The sequence below is a fragment of the Neopsephotus bourkii genome, unplaced genomic scaffold, assembly GCF_033783945.1.
Source record: "Neopsephotus bourkii isolate Nb327-2 ecotype Australia unplaced genomic scaffold, CSIRO-AGI_Nbou_v1 NB_780, whole genome shotgun sequence".
NCBI lineage: Eukaryota > Metazoa > Chordata > Aves > Psittaciformes > Psittacidae > Neopsephotus > Neopsephotus bourkii.
Window position 1 is genome coordinate 2,544,240 of NW_026901276.1, and position 16,595 is coordinate 2,560,834.

At 43.6% G+C, this 16,595-nt stretch overlaps 1 protein-coding gene across 5 annotated transcripts in view; it reads left to right on the top strand.

Moving 5' to 3' along the window:
- The window catches only part of PCYT1B (phosphate cytidylyltransferase 1B, choline), a 38,726-nt gene that overhangs the window by 2,202 nt on the left and 19,929 nt on the right, over positions 1-16,595 (top strand). The window contains exon 1 of one of the 5 annotated variants that reach the window (XM_061355120.1): positions 5,371-5,604. The exons of 1 other annotated variant lie outside the window; for it this stretch is intronic. In XM_061355120.1, the coding sequence (XP_061211104.1) occupies positions 5,488-5,604 (117 nt within the window). In that variant the 5' untranslated portion in view covers positions 5,371-5,487. Of the gene's footprint in view, positions 1-5,370; positions 5,605-15,735; positions 15,779-16,595 lie in introns of those variants that run through there. 3 more of the 5 variants (XM_061355123.1, XM_061355119.1, XM_061355122.1) reach the window with 3 other exon arrangements.

Consider the following 16,595-nt stretch of genomic DNA (forward strand, 5'->3'; position numbering starts at 1 on the left):
CAACTCAGGGTCAGGTCCAGGATCAGACACAGCTCAGTGATCACCAGGCAAGTCCATGGTGGTAAGACAGGTCTAAAGTCAAGCCATGAAGTCAGCCCGTGGGTGGGGACCAGAATCAGACCTGATTATGGTAGCCAGTGTCAGACATGGCCCAAACAAGTTCATAGTGACAAAGGTCCAACATCCAGCTAGGAAGCCAGGGGCATGGCTGTGTCTGAGCAGGAGACCAGCAGTCCTACAGCTCAGCTCTGGCAAGGGCCGGTGGCACAGGCTGGAACTCAAACAGCCACTGAGCAGAGTGCAGTTGAGGCTGGTCAGGGCCCTGGCAGCAGCTCCCGTTCCCAAACAGAAGGAGTTTGCTATAGGGTGGTTTAATTGGTGTGAGTTGACATTAGGCTACTTCAAGAACATAGACCCAGGGGGAGGGATTAAGGCCTAGGAAAGGCCCATGACAGAGGGGACTTGCAGGTGGCAGGAACCCTCTAGGCCAGCCCCCAGAGGCTGTTAGGGCTCAACTCAGGAGCTGGGGCTGGGCAGGGGGGCAGCGTGGTGGGGACACCAAAATCCGGGGTCAGGCTGATAACTCAGGAGGCATTGACAGAGAAGACCTCACACAGCCATGAGCCAGGCACCACTGTGAAGTGATTTATATCCAAGCCCAAATTTGCCTTGTTTTCATGAAAATAGAAAGCAGCACACCACAATCACAATTGCCAAACCTCCAAACAAGTACAGAATTTCATGAGGCTCTATTTCTCTCCATTGTGATGCAGTTTTAAGTCAGAAGACTTTTGCAGCCTCTCTCATGCAAAGAACATTTTAAATACAACCGCTGTGCTGTACAGGTGCTTGAGATCCCCTGAAGCACTTCAGACATTTGATGATATTCTTTCCAAGGGCTGCAATGCATTCCAGACCCTGCTTTTGCAAAGGACATCAGAATGACAGAATATCTTTGCTTTAATAAAGCAAATGTTACTGCCCTTAGCCTGGAGACTTCAGTGAGTATTTACAGACTTCTCTGTAGCAGTGAAGTCACTGGACAAACTGTGAGCAACTAAGCCAAAATACCTTGTTAGTAAGTGGCTTGAATGTCAGTTGTTACACTGTGCTGCAGGTATCAGGATCTATCGCTGCTTTACTGTTAGAAGGATCAGAAAGCACTCCTTGTTAAGTAATTGTGAAATGCATGTAATTTCCCTGCACAAGTAGACTGAGGTCTTTAATGGTTTATCCACAATTTCCAATGAGAGTTTGCTCCCTCTAGGGATGTTGCCTTAAGGTAAGGATGCAATTAGTGTACACTAAACAGCATAGCTACGAACCCAGGTGTAGTACGTTTGTTGAAGTACGCTTCTTGCTTATCTTACTCCATCAAATATAGAGAAGAGACTCCCACTGAGGGAAGTGGACGTGAATTCTTGTTCAGATTTCAACCATGCTGGTCCACCAGTGCTAGCCTGATACAATCAGTTTAACGTGGGTAATATGATAAAAGCATGACGCAGGATTTATAGGTGCTGGTGTCTACAATGAATTGAAGTTTGTTTAGTTCCAGTTGTGGGCACTGATCAGTGCTCCACTAAGATATTTAAAATATATGAATGGCTAGATAGAAAAAAAAAAAAAAAAAGAGCAAGGAGATGTTTAAAAATGAGGGCTTGAAGATACAGAAGAATGCATACAGAATATTTGTCTCTGTAATGTTCAGCTGCCTGTGGATGTTAGAGAGGGATGATACTTTCAGTCTGAGAAAGAAGAGGATTTAAATGTAACACCTAAACATAGAATCATAGAATAGTTAGGGTTGGAAAGGACTTAAGATCATCCAGTTCCAACCCCCCTGCCATGGGCAGGGACACCTCACACTAAACCATGCCACCTGAGGCTCTGTCCAACCTGGTCTTGAATACTGCCAGGGATGGAGCATTCACAACTTCCCTGGGCAGCCCATTCCAGTGCCTCATCACCCTCACAGGAAAGAACTTCTTTATATCCAAACTTCCCCTCTTGAAGTTTTAACCTGTTACTCCTTGTCCTATCACTACAGTCCCTGATGAAGAGTCTGTCTTCAGCATCGTTGTAGGCCCCCTTCAGATACTGGAAGGCTGCTATGAGGTCTCCACGCAGCCTTCTCTTCTCCAGGCTGAACAGCCCCATCTTTCTCAGCCTATCTTCATACAGGAGGTGCTCCAGTCCCCTGGTCATCCTCATGGCCTATCCTGTATTTTTCATACTTTGAGAGTTAATTTCTTCAGTTTGCAAATTGAAATTCCTTGTAGGGAAAAAAAAAAAAAAGACAAAATACCACATATCAGACAGAACCTTCATAACAGCTAAGATTTTACCCTGTTTGCCATCTAGTCAGTTTAGACCCTGGAATTAGGGTTAAGAGGATTGGGATCATGTTTTCCTGGCTTCTTTGTATGTACTGTTAATTTATGCACCCTGGGACATCCGATGTCTATTCAAGCCCAAGGAGCTGTTGCCAGGAGCTCAGTCGTTAAAGGCAGTGGCTATATGTCCCAGTTACTTCTGAAGAATTGACAGGAGGATGCCCAGGAGACCAGGCTCAGTCTGGTGCAGGATATTTGGTTACATAAAAGAATTAGATGCACAAAACTTCCCACCCATAACTATTGCTCCCCTGTTCTTTTAGAAGTTGTCTGACTTGTGAGGATTTACAGGAGACCATCTGCTGAGCTTCTCCAGTCAAACCTAATTTTTACTTATTTATTTGAGAGTAAAGAAGACACACTCCAGCCTTTTGAAAGCCCATTTTGCCCCTGCAGCTAGAAGAAGACACAATTCAGGATAGCTTATTCAATATATCCAGTACATTGACTAAGATCATCAGAGCCAGGATGGCCCATGATGAATTCCATTTGGATAGGCATGACAGACCCCACAACCTTCCCTCTGCCAGAGTACAAGACAAGGAGCTACTGGGGAGGGACCAGCACAGGGACACAAAGGTGATCAGGGGTTTGGAGCATCTCTCTGATGAGGAGAGTTTGCAGGAGCTGGGTCTGTTTAATCTGGAGAAGACTGAGAGGGGATCTCATTAGTGCATGTAAATATCTCAAAAGCGGGTGCCAGGAGGATGGCACCAGGCTCTACAGTGGTGCCTGGTGACAGGACGAGGAGCAAAGGCCAAAAACTAAAACACAAGTTTCACTTAAACATGATCAAGAACTTCTTTATGTTGAGGGTAGCAGAGCACTGGAACAGGCTGCCCAGGGATTTTGTGGAGTTTCCTCCTCTGGAGACATTCCAAACCTGCCTGGGCACGTTCCTGTGTAACGTGCTGTAGGCAGCCCTGCCTTGGCAGGGGAGTTGGACTAGATGATCTCCAGAGTCCTCTCTAACCCTAACGATTCTGTGATTCTGTGGTTTCAACTCTGTTAATGAGGTACACATCATTTCTTAATCATGCTGTTCAAACAGAAGGGGAAAAAAAAAAAACAAAATGTATTTCCTAGAGGTAGAAATCAAATAAGCAGCAAGAAAAGAATCCCACATCCACTTTGAAATTCTTCACAGCTTAGGTGGTAACACCACTGCAAGGGAGACATTATTCTTTAATGCCACATGTATATGGAAAATTTTATCTCTATAAAAGGCAAATCAAAATGCAGCCAGAGTCAACAGCAAACTCTGAGCATGAGAACAAAGAAGAAATTCCCCCTTTTGTGCTCAAAAGAAATAAAAGGCAAGGGAATTTGCATTCCCAGTTTATTGGCAATCTTCCATATGCAAGAAGATCCCTTTCACCTCTATTCCCGTGCACCCACCTGGTCAGGGCTGCTAGACACTGCCCCCAGATACATCTGTACTTGGTTCTGCTCCTTCAGCACACCAGCACTTGTCTCTGCAGAGCTGTTGTACATGGTTGGGCTTATAAAAGCGCTACCTGCTGCTGCCTTTGGCTAGCCCTAGCCAAACACTAGCCCTAACACTGCTCAGCCATGCTGTCCAAATATTCTTCTGACAGCATAGCACGCTGCAAATATTTTTCCTAAGAGAATGAGCTACAAATTTTGGTCAGAGTGCTGCATTAATCATGGTTTAATAATTTCCATAATGTGTGAGTAGTCCTCACAGAATAACTGATAACCTGAATAACTTCTCCCTTTCTTTGCGTACCTACCCCTTTTCCTTTCACATAGCATATATATTTTTTGTATTGCACTTGGCCACCTTTGAAGAAGTGCAAAAGATAAAACATTTGAAATTAAGTTCTCAAGTCATAGAATCATAGAATGGTTTGGTTTGGAAGGGACCTTAAAGGTCACCTTGTTCCACCCCTTGGCTGTGGGCCGGGACACCTTCCATTAGGCCAGGTTGCTCCAAGCCCCGTCCAACCTGGCCTTGAACACTGCCAAGGATAGGGCAGCCACAGCTTCTCTAGGCAACCTGTGCCAGTGCCTCAGCACTCTGAAGATATAGTTGTGACTCCTGGGCAGTCTTTAGCCAGGATCCTCATAAGGGCCTGGGAGCTCTGTTACGGATTTGGCTGTGTTCAAAACATTTTGATGCATTTAGACAGAGCTGCTACTGTTACGACTGTGTCCTTTTTTATCCATCTCTGGGCACCAGAGAACATTTTCATGGAAACTGTTAGAATTCCTCTCCGTAAACAGCAACTTCCTTGCCTTGCTCCTACAGATCTGCAGAAGCATTGCCTAGAAACTCAACCCAAGATGAAGTGAATATGTATTTCTGAGAGAAAGGCACCCCTTCCCCGGGTTCTTTTCACGCATGGCCATGCCCAGGTGTTTCGGGCCTCCTCTGGAAAGGCGCTCGCCGGGCAGTGGAAGCGGGCGGCCGCTCCGGGCCCACCCTCGGAGCCGGTGCCGGTGACCGTGGGGCGCGGGGAACGCTGCAGCTGCTGCCCCCCCCGCGCAGCAGGGGGCGGTGGGGTGCGGGCTGCCGTTAACGGGGGCGCTGCGGGCAGGAGCTGTCCGTTCAGCACCCTCTCCTCCCGCCACTCCTCGTTCCTGCTGTCAGCAGGTTACTGTGAGGGAGCTACCGAGGGCGGGAGTGGCGCACGGGTTAGGGGAAGATACACGCCGTCGGCTCTCGGTGCTTCTCAGGTTCCCAAATGCCGACATGGCTCCTGTACAACGCGTGGCACTAAGCGGGGACACACGGGGCCCGGTGCGGCGCGGGAAGAGCACGGTTCTAGGGACCCATCGCAGGCGCTCAGGGTCAGGCCACCGCCCAGGTAACGCCGCCGCGGGGGCGTAGGTGGCGCGGCTTAGCAGCAGCCAACCAGGAGGCTGAATGCAAATGAGCGCGGCGTCCCCCGCGCGCAGGGGGTGGTGGCGCGGCGGCCGCTTGGTTGCCACGGCGACGCGCGGCGGCCGTTTCCCCGGGCGGCTGCCGGAAAGACCCCCCGCGGGGCGGTTCCCCACGCGACGGCGGAGCCCCGCGCCGGGCGGGCCCGGGCGGCGGCAGCAGCGGGCGAGGAGGCTGCCGCCGGCCATGCCAGTGCTCGCTGCCGATGCTGAGTCAGAAACAGGTATCCCGAAATCCCCCTCTGAGGCGCGGTGCTCAGAGGCCATGGAGGAGCTAGAGCACACCTGCCCCCAGCCTCGCCTGGTGAGTCGGACCCGGACCTGATCAGGGGCTCGGCCCCACCTTGGCCCGCAACGCCCGAGCCTCCGGACGCTGCGGGGCCGCGGGCGACGGGGGGAGGGAGGGAGGCCGCTACCGTGTTACGGCCGGTCCCTTTGTGTAGCGCCGCGCCTCCGCGGGGGAAGGAACAGCAGAGGCTGCGGATGGAAGGGACTCTGCCCCTCACCGCCGGCTGAGGGCCCTTCCAGGCTGCCCTTGGTCCCGTGGGGAGTAGCGGCAGACTGGCGGGACTCTTGGTCCCGTCTTGGAAAGCAAAAAAACACAGCGTATCCCCCGTCCGAAGCCCGCAGCGAGCAAGGGTGAGTTCGGGAAGAGATTTGGCGAGCTTTGCCGCATTTGTGAGGGGCTGGGTAGAGACGGCCGGTGCACGGGGCCGCGGCTTCAGCCCGGGTGGTGGGGAGCATCCGACTTGGTAAAGCCGGCTTACAATAAGAAAAGAAGCTGTATGTGGCTAGCAGTGGGCTCCGAGGAGCAGAGCACGCTGAAAGGCGGCAGTGGACGGGTCTCCCGGCCTGCGGGCTCGTCCTGCCCTCCGTGACCACCCGTCCTGTGCGGGGCACCCGGGAGCGGCAAATCCCGCTTACCGCAACTTCAGAGCACGCTTCTGCAGCAGAGCAGGGTCCTGTTCCGTTGCGGCCGTGTAGGGAAGTGTTGCAGAGCTGCGGTGTTAGGGGTACGGGAGGATGGGGAAGAGCCGGGAGAGTGACAGCCAAAATAAACTGCTTTGATGGTCTTTGGTTGAAGATGAGGGAAGTTTCCTTCAGATCCTGCAGGCAACTTTACAAAGCTGCTGTACCGCCAGACTTAAGGTTCTGAGAGCTGCCCTTTTTCCGTGTACTAATTTAAAATAATTGGAATGTTTCCTTGCTTCTTATTTAAGCCTTTTACTATTCCCATAACTCCCTTCCCCACCGTAGTACTCACCATTGGCAAGGCAGTAGAAAAATAATGACAACAATACATACATGCACACACAGAAAGGCAAGGACAATGTTGAGGTGTGAAAGTGCATGGGGGATGCCACATTTTAGTACTGGAAATTAGATCATTTCACACTAGAATTCAGTCCTAATTAAAACATATTTAAACATCAAACTTCAGTAATTAAATTTCACACTATATTTGAAACATTGTTCCAATATGACAAGAAATAGCAACAGTCGTTTGAGCTGACCTAAATTAATGTTTTCTACTTGGTAGTATTATAATTAGAATCAACTTTAAAGAAGACTATAAATTTGTTCATGGGAGGCTTTTGGAGCTGTTTTAACAGGCAAAGTTAGCTCACATATTGTTACTGGAGTATGTTAGTTCATTCAGGCTTAGATTTCTCTGTCAAAAGCTCAGATATAACAACCCATTTGAATACATTACTCCATGTAGTCTGACATTTTAAAAGATTTTAAGGAAAGAACTGACAATTTGATACCAGTATTTACAGTATCGTGCTTTCCAGTATTTTCTGTGGAAATTAAGGTGACAGCAAGAGTACACAAATAAAACAGTAATTCATTATGATGTTGTAGAACTTCCTGAGTACCAATAATGGACAATGGAGACATTTTGAATAAATATTTATGGGAAGTATGTTCTTTTAAAGTACCATCTTATCTGTCAGCAGCTGTAGGTTATCTTCAGGAAGTATAATGCAATACACTGTACTTGCTGGGGCACAAGGAGGGATGCAAGCAAGTGTAGTCAGGTCATGTCTGAAGTGAGATTTCAGAGCTGGTGACCTGAAGAGTTAAAGTGAATCACCCCTTGACAGATGATCTACTAACACAGATACAAGTTCTTAATCAGATTTGTTTTAAGATCTTCAGTGCTTTCTCTGATCCAGCTGCTTTGAAGGTAGCATATACAGTGGTGAGCCAGTAACCAAGTCACTTCATTAATTAAAGATGGTGTCTCAATTAACATTTTTGGATCATTTTATTATCCTGGACCTCAGGATAGTTTTGGTCCCTCAGAATGATACCACTGGTGGCAAGTAAAGCCTGTGATACTTAGAGGTGACTTGTTAATGTTGCTCATTGGTTATTACATGTCCTGAAAATCAATTGTCTGGGTTTTAAAGTTGATATAGGCTAATTTTTAGGAACCAATTTTTGTAAAGAAAAAAAATATAACTTCAAATCAGCTCAAATTTTAGAAGGTGGAAAGAGGGTTAGATTTTTCTGAAATAATTGTCATCCTTGTCATTGAAATTGAATTTATTTAAAGCCTTACAATTTTGAATATTTTTAATGGGTACCTGCACTAGATCATCTGATTTTAGGCTATGGACCCTGCTAGCTTGGCAGTAAGTGTCACAGTAGGACTAAAGAAAGCCCCTATATCCTTCAAAGAGCAGGAAAATAGGGGACACTGAAGGCAATTCTTAGGTAAGTTTCAGTATGTATTGGAACCTGGTGTTTTCCAGTGCCTAGTACTGTTGTGATATAAATTGCGATTATTTTTTTCCGCAAGACACTGTTTGGGTTTTCTTAACCAACTAGAGCATTAATGAGCATTTGTGCTTCAGTCAATTCCCCTGGTCCATCTCTCACTTAATCTTTGCCTTTTTTACATTCTCAACTTCCACATACCTGAATGCTAGGCAAATCTCTCTCTGAGTGACGCATGTACCTTAGTCTCAATGCACAACAGAGCAACAAACCAATTAGAGTCACAGGCTTTATCCATAGCAGTGATTTTAGCAGTTTTGTAGTCAAGTAAAGAACTAAACAGAAATAGCATTTCTCCAGTCCTGGTTTGTATAGTTTTATGTTTATCCCAGCATTAGGGTTTACCTGTGTGAATCTGTGCTAAAAAGTCCTGCAAAAAAAGGCAAGCTCTTAGTTTAAGTGGATGGCAGAGATACCATAGGAGGAAACACCAAAGAGTAAGTACAAAGCCTTGTGAAATGATTTGCTTATTTTTTGTAATTTATTTATGTCCTTTGACATCAAGGTTTGACTTTGGTCCCACATGTGGGCAGCTCCTTAAAGCAGTGGTGTGCACATCGAGAATTACCCTGAGTCTTCACCCTGCAAGAAACAAACAGGCATTCAACACACTTTGTTCAAGAAGATAATTCTAGACTGTCTTTCATAAAAGGAAACAATGGCAGTTTATAAGGACAGTGCTGCAGATAAACCAGAAGCAAATATACATTGGAACTTACTTAAACTTCAAAACTTACTGCTTGATCTCATCTTTCCCTTGAACACACTGAGAGCTTCTTTTCCTTATATTTAACGTCTCTGTCATCCTACACAGGCATCAGTGGGAACATTTGGGGATGTACTGTTGGGACCTGGTTACCAATGTTTTGTTTCCAAAACTTGCTGAAGTCCTTAGGTCAGCTAAGGGAATCCAGGGCAATGAAACATACATTTCCATCACAGTACTTACCTCATTGTGCTTTGAGTGCAATGTGAGATTGAGCCCAAAACAAGAATACAGGCTCTTCACAGGGAAAGTTAGGCACAAGTTAAGAAACCTTAAGAAACCAAATAAGCAGAAATCTACCTGAATAAACCCAAGGTAAGCTACAGGGGATGAGAGGGAGTAGATAGGTAGGTTGTTTTGGGCTGTGGTCGCAGGGACGATGATGGGTAGAGGGCCAGGCAGGAGTTAAGCAGCAGTTTTCATAAATTGAAAGTAAAGTGACTCTATCTTCAAGATGATGTAAAGAAGCAGATAGGTGCTTTTTGCTGTGTCTGCTCTGTCCTTGGCAATGTGATCCCAGGAGTACTGGGCTGTACCTGAGATCACTGTTACGTGACATCTGTGCTGCCTACCATCAGATGCCTTTTCTCAGGGAGTTTGAGCTGTGGCCAGATCCCATTTGCCTGTGCAGGAAATGACATGGTGGCCCCATGGGAAGCATGCACCTAGTTTTTTCTGCTCAGCATCACCACTAGAAGGGCAGAGTAGCTGGAGACCTAGGACCTATCCATGGGACGGATAAAACATGTTCTGCCAAGGCACTGTAAGCATCAGGGCCATTTGAGTTTCACCCTGGCAATCCCAGTGCTTGCTCCCAAGCCTGGATTTACTTCTACTGCCTTTACTTGAGATTCAGAAGCTACAGACTTCTACAGTTCAATAGGAATTAGTTTGGGGCCACTGAATCTACAGTACTTTGGAGAAGAAGACTCGGGTACAATTAAAGATGACAGTTCTCACATCATTTTAGGTATTGGCTGCTTTAGCCATTTTACTGATTTTTTTTTTAGAAGAAATGAGAGCACATGATTATTTTTTCAAGTTGTTTGAGGACATTTGGAACACACTGGGGTACTTTTATTGAAGGGTAGAGGAGAATGTTTTAGTATTTTCACTCAGAGCTGTATAATGGTTTAAAAGGGCACTAGACTCCTTTAGACAATTTCTTTGTTGCTGCTGCTAAGCAATGAAATGTTAAGCACAACAATTTGAAATCATTGCAACAAAAGTGTGCATGCCGTGGATTCCTATGTTTTCAGCCCTGGATGCCTTACTCCCTCTGTATTTGAAAATGAGATTTTGAGAGGGTCTGGTGAAACCTCCAGAGTGATTTCAGATGTTTTATTTCCACAAGCCTACTATTTATCTTTCCTGTGTCACTGAAAAGTATATGCAATTTTAATCAGAGGAGCTAATGATGAATTTAGGAGGTTTTATTGTGGTTTAAAAGTGTCCCATGCATCTGTTTCTCTCTCACGTGATGTTATGACTTAGGGGGTCTGCCATCTGTTTACTTCAGTGTGGAACTAAGAATAAACATATATATGTAAATAGTCTTACAGTTAAGGAACCCCAAATGACTTTATTTGACCAAGTATCTTTTTGGTCCTTTACAAGTTTGGGTTTTGCTCTGGGTCAATTTTCATAAATGTCGGCTACACATAAAAGCACAAACCCACAGAAACATGCCAGATATGGTTGGCACATGGGAACATGTAAAAATCTTACTGCGCTTAAAAGACACCAAAAATCTGCTGTGATTTCCCTTTACTACATCAAAGGACATGCAACTGGCTTATGTTCTGGAATGTCATAGTTCCATCTCTGAAGATACATATTCATGCAGAACTACAGATATTTTTGCAGGATTCACAAATGACACACAAACACAGTGAGAAAACATTACATTCTATGTATTGCATTCCTTGCTGTCAAATGTATATATGAAGTGCTATTTTAGAAGGAGCTTTCAGTAGGAGAATATTACCAATTTCTTAAACTGTGCTGTTGTCATTATGATGAAGATTTGTATCATATCTTTAAAAAGGAGTAAGAAAATCAGTGTAAATAGATTCCCTCTGCTCCCTCCTCAAAAACATAACATTATAATGTAACATAGCTATAAAATGTAAAAAAATAATTGAACACATATATGGATATGGAACAGAAGAAATAAATAATTAGGAACCAAATACTAACCACACAGGCAAAAGGTATGGGTAGCACATAACCACATGTTCAGGATTGTGCATAGACACTCAGTGCAGCCAGAACTGTCTATCCCAGTATGTGCTTATACCTTTGTTTCCATGTAATCTGCTTTCCTTTCCTATACACACGTAGACAGATGGCATAAGGTGAAAAGCTCCTGTGAAAGGCACGGGATGATTCAGGGATTTGGTAGAGAAGCCCAGTGCACTCCCTGTGGGAAAATACTTCTTCCAAGAGTGCTTCTCCCAGCTGGGGAACTGCAGAGATTATGTGCCTCCTGTGCATGGGGAAGAATGGTGGGGTTTTTAGCTTCAACACAGCTCTGCTTTGAGTAACGGTTTATACAAAATGCTGGCCTACATCTGACATGAAATAATTGATGATAGACATTAAGTTTCTTTATGTAGAAGCACAAGTAGAGATTGAATACTGGGTCAGATTCATGCAGTAGCTTAGTTGATTTCAGTTGATTTCAGTTGATTTCAGTAGATTAACCCTTGCTTACACTGAAGATGCCATACATCAGGTATGTACAGTAATGTACAAGCAAAAAGAAATGGGTGTTAGAAATCTACACCATATGAACTGACATTATCTCCATTTTCTGGATTGATCAATAGAACACAGAGTGGCATTAGAGCAGTGGTTACATGTTCTTGGTCTGTTGACTGTGGCCAAACCTCAGCATTACTTGTGGGCCAGCAAGCACCTGCCATTCAGCTTTGAATTGCAAATGCACCATGGGCTGTTTGATTCTGTGGTCCAGCTGCAATGTCCTTGTTTTGCTGTGCTGTCTGCAGGCTTCCATGTGATAACCAGTGCCTTGTTGAAGGAGCCGCACACTTCTTTATCCTGAAATACTGCATATCCCTCCTCAGTGCTGGGACATCTGACAGCTTGGCTGGGTCTTTAGCCATCAGGACAAGAGGATATCTAGGCTCATAGGCTGCATGCCACCTTAGCTGTAGTTTGGTCATTGAGGGGGTCTTACCTGGGTCACTTGTATGCAGCGCTCCTTCCAGCTGTGGAGGGAGCAGGCTCAGGTGGGTAAGATGCCAAGGGTCACGATTCTTTTCCAGCTGCTGTTCATGGAGATTGAGGTACTTAAGCAGCAGTTCTTTCACTTGAGTTCTGCTTGACTTGGGGGCCATCCTACCTCTAGGATGGGTTTTATTTTATAAATAGCATGTTCCAGTTCAGTCAAAAGTTATGGCTGTCACACAGGAATCTTGTCACGAAATTCTTTGGCCTTTTGCAAATACTAGACTAGATTATATAATAGTTGTTCTAGTTTCATAATTATTAATCTGTACATATATACATAATTGTGCTTCTTGAGAAGGCAGTGGGAGCTACTTTTCTTGTGTAATGTCTTCAATTTGTAGTTGCGTCTTGCACTTAATCATTACTGACAATACTAACAAGCAGCAAAGTATATTTGATTGAAGATAAAGCCCAGAAAGAGCAACTGAGAATAAGGCAATTTGGAATGCTTGCAAACAGATTTTTATAGTTTTTTTTAAGTTATTGTTCTTTTTAGGTTAGTTTGCCCTGGTTTTAGTTTACATCCACTTCCCTGAGTCAGCAGAACTGTGGGAGAACAGGCTAGATTTTCTTTTGATACATGCATTAATATTGGAATTGTTTGTGAAAAACTTCCCTGAAGGCACATACCAATAACATTCAGTTACAACTTAACTGCTCATAAATTTAACTGTTCAGGCCAAGGTTACTAAAGGCGATATACGGGACAACCTCAGTTTCATTCTTCATGATGTTCACTCCCTGAACCATTAAGAGAAGACCTTGATAGTCCTTAACATGGTCTTTCCACTTGCAAAGAGTATTCATACTTAAGAAATTCAGCATGTATTTTTAATTCATTCTCAAGAGTTTTGATAGCATTTTTCTTTTAAACATGCCTTAAAACTGATGTCAGTGTTTCTTGCTCTGTAATTATTGTTTGCCAACATCAGGAGCAGGTTCCCAAAATAATCTTTCCTCACATTAGTAGATCTTACCCACATGATTTGTTCCAGTAAAATGAGTTACGTGTTTTAAATACTGCCTCTGAGATAAAAGGAGATTACAGCATCAGACCTCCCACAGAATTTGTCTGCCAGCTCAATTGTTTTAAAAGCACAGGCCCAGCCTGCTTTACCGAATTTTGCCTGTGTAGCTGTAGCGGTTCAAGACCTGAAAATTTGTTAGACATTTGTTGATGGCAAAATCTTAGATGACAGAACAACTCTCCTGTATACAAAGAGGACAACGGTTTTGTCTGTGTCATGTGGTGAGGGAGGTAGTGTAGCTGTGTGAATTTAAAAAGAAAAAAAGAGGAGAGAAAATGAAAGATTGGCACCTTCCATTAGCACATGGTGCACACAATTACTCTACAGGCAGAGCCACAATGGCAGATGCACTATGGCATAGATGGATCTACATTTGCTCATGTAAAAAATTGTTTCTGTCTTCCTTGCTGCTATGTAAAAAACACAACCAATAACCAAACGTGGAAAACAAGCAAACAATAACCCAATTAATTATATCCTGTAAACAAAAGTGAGGGTGTGGAGCTGCTTGTGCTTTTAACCTGTTGTTTCAGTGGTATGACTCCACTACAAATTGCCACTTTTAGTTCACTGGAAACATAAGCTATGAGTGTTTATTTTTTTACTAGCAGCTGAATTAAATGGCTACTATGAAGAATGATAATAGAACAGCAGCATCAAGATACACCTGAAAACAAACTGCTTCTAGCTGTCACTTAGGGTTTCTTCAGGAAGTATCCCACCACAGAACCAGCTCAGGGCTGCCTACCACACTCTTCTCTTTGAGATTCCATCTCAGTAGATATAGTCAGGGGTTACAAAGATGGTACTGGGTGCAAATGAAGCTGTGAGGCGTTTGCTAGGAAGCCCCCCTTTACCTACCTTCCATCTTTTAATGTCCTGAGGTTTATTGAGCATCATTCAGTTATTTTGCAAAATTGTGAGAATGCATGTAAGATACTATTTAAACTTGTCATAGAATGAATGGTTTCGGATACGCAAGGGTTATTGGACAGGATGGAAGTGAATTCAATTATAATTGAATGCAACATCTTCATTCCCAGGAAATAGTCCTTGCATTGCAAGAGTTTTTTAACATCTTCTGAAGTATCATTAACATGTCCTAATATTACAGTGACTCTCCATTTACAACAAGTAATAGGCTTTCTCTGGACACTGCATATTAATAATACAGTAATGATGTGGCATTTGGTCTACTTAAATGAAAGTAAGGTCTCCCTGCTGACACCAGGTGTAAGGTGCTTATGTTGTCAAAGATAACCACAAAGCGTGAGCACCACGTAAAGGATTTTCTATTCCTATCTATTAAAGCTCTAGAAGCCAGAGGAATTATCAGTTCGAGCACTGTAAAACTCACCTTGCATTTAACAGAGAAGGGCAACAAAAATAATCAAGAGTTGCCTGCCAGCTTCCATACAAATAGATGTGGTAAAGCTCTTCAGCCTGGAAAATGTGACTGAGGGGAGAAAAGATAGAGGCAAGGAACAGGTGACTATGGATGAATTTACTGAAGCTTCCAGTACAAAAATACCAAACTACACAAGGAGGAGGCAGGTGCTGAACAAACAAAATGAGATAATCCATCACTGAACTTGCACTTAGGCTGTAGAGCACCCTGCTACAGGATGATGCAGATCTCAGTAGCTCACCTTGATCCAAAATACAAGGCTAATTTGACTTGCTTGACTAATTGCAAAATGTAAATGCCTACAAAATAATGAAGGCACAGATGAAGGGAAAAATCTGTCAGGGAAAGACAGAAGTACATTTGCACAAAATCTTTGTCTATCCATCTGATTATTGGCAAAACTACAGCAAACTTCTAAAAGTAATTTAATGGATTAACCAAAATGAAGCTGCTATGTAAATTACTTGCTCTCTTCTCCCAATTCTAGTTAATACTGACAAGAAGCTGGAAGGAATACAAGCAATTATATGCAAACTGAAAGAGGTGTGATAAATTATTTCTGGGATTTAATATTTCTTGAAATATTTTATCTTATGCTCAAATGATCCCATCTTATTTTACTCATAAGATTTTTTTGTTAAGCTCAGCAACATTTTTTCTAAGCCACATAAAATGAAACAGTTACTCTTTGGGAAGCTATTGCTGTATTTCCCTTAATCTGTCAGCACGTGATATTTATGCATTTCTGTATGTGACTTTGATGAAATATTGCTGAATTTAATCTATTGTATTCAGTGTATTTTCATATCCAGTGACTTAGAGGTCACTGGGTAATGGGAATCTTGACAGGTCTGGTTTTAAGGCATTGGCCATAAAGTGAACTTTAATGATGAGCATTTACAAAAGCTGGATGGATGAGAAGCTTATAGAGGTGGTTCTCCATTGAGCAGAGGCTGAGGGAATAATTTTAGTGTGGCAAAGGTGTTTACATGAATTAAAAGCACCGTGTTTGCCTGGGGTAGGGGGGAAAGATAGCTTCCTGCAAACCTGGCCTATTTTCTTCAAGTAATCTCCAAGGAAACAGCCTATGCTGAGCTAGGATCTGATTCCCAGTTGCAGGCCTCAGACCATAGCCATTATTGTTTTAACATTTCTGCCTTCGTCTTTATCCCAGCAGGAATCAGGCTGTATGGGCTGCTGTGTAACTTGACCTTGCTTGGAGATGAAAAGACAGGTTAGCCCACAGAGATCACAAAGCCAGAAGCAAAAAGACAGTATTTAGAAAATAAAGAAAGGAGCTGGTGTGGTATGATTATGTGTAATGTTCTACACTGTGCGGCATGGGTGGCCTGATGAACAGCGTCTGGCCACGAAACCCAAAAACCTGGACTTGGTCATAGTTTCTCCATTTTTAACCTTGTCTGTACAGAGATGCTGTGATTTTCATCATTAAAATACTAGTGATGATGATTTTCTGCAACATTGGAGATTACAAAAAAAAAAAAAGGAAAGAAAAATGGAGGGGGAAAAAAGAAATTTGCACAAAATTTTAGTGCTTTCAGTAAATAAAATTAATAGTAAATCAGCAGAAAAAGCTGGATATGAATCTTTAAGTCTTTGCTGTTGTTTTACTACTGTCCTCTGAGCTTTCCATGCAATAAGCCAGTGAGCCCAGAGTCAGCAGCAATTAGGCATGACATGTCTTAAAACATCTCAGGGATGCTACAGAAAATAAAAGCGTTCAGCATCTAAAAGCTGAAAAAAGTGTAAAGGGGAAGAGAGTTTCTGTTATGATAGACCATGGATACTCAAACTGGTATGACAGCTGTGCATCACACGAGTGGTCACTGTCAAAACCCAACCAAACTACAGCTGCAAGGCCACAGGGTCCCAGTTAAATTGTGGTAGAGGCAAAGTGAATGACAGATTTCCTTCGGCTTGTCTCAACCACCACCTCATCTCACAAAAACAAAGCAACCCAAAATTCAGCTATGATTTCGTAAAGATTTCAAGCCAAAAGCAGTAGAAGCATTTTTTTTCATATCAGCCCA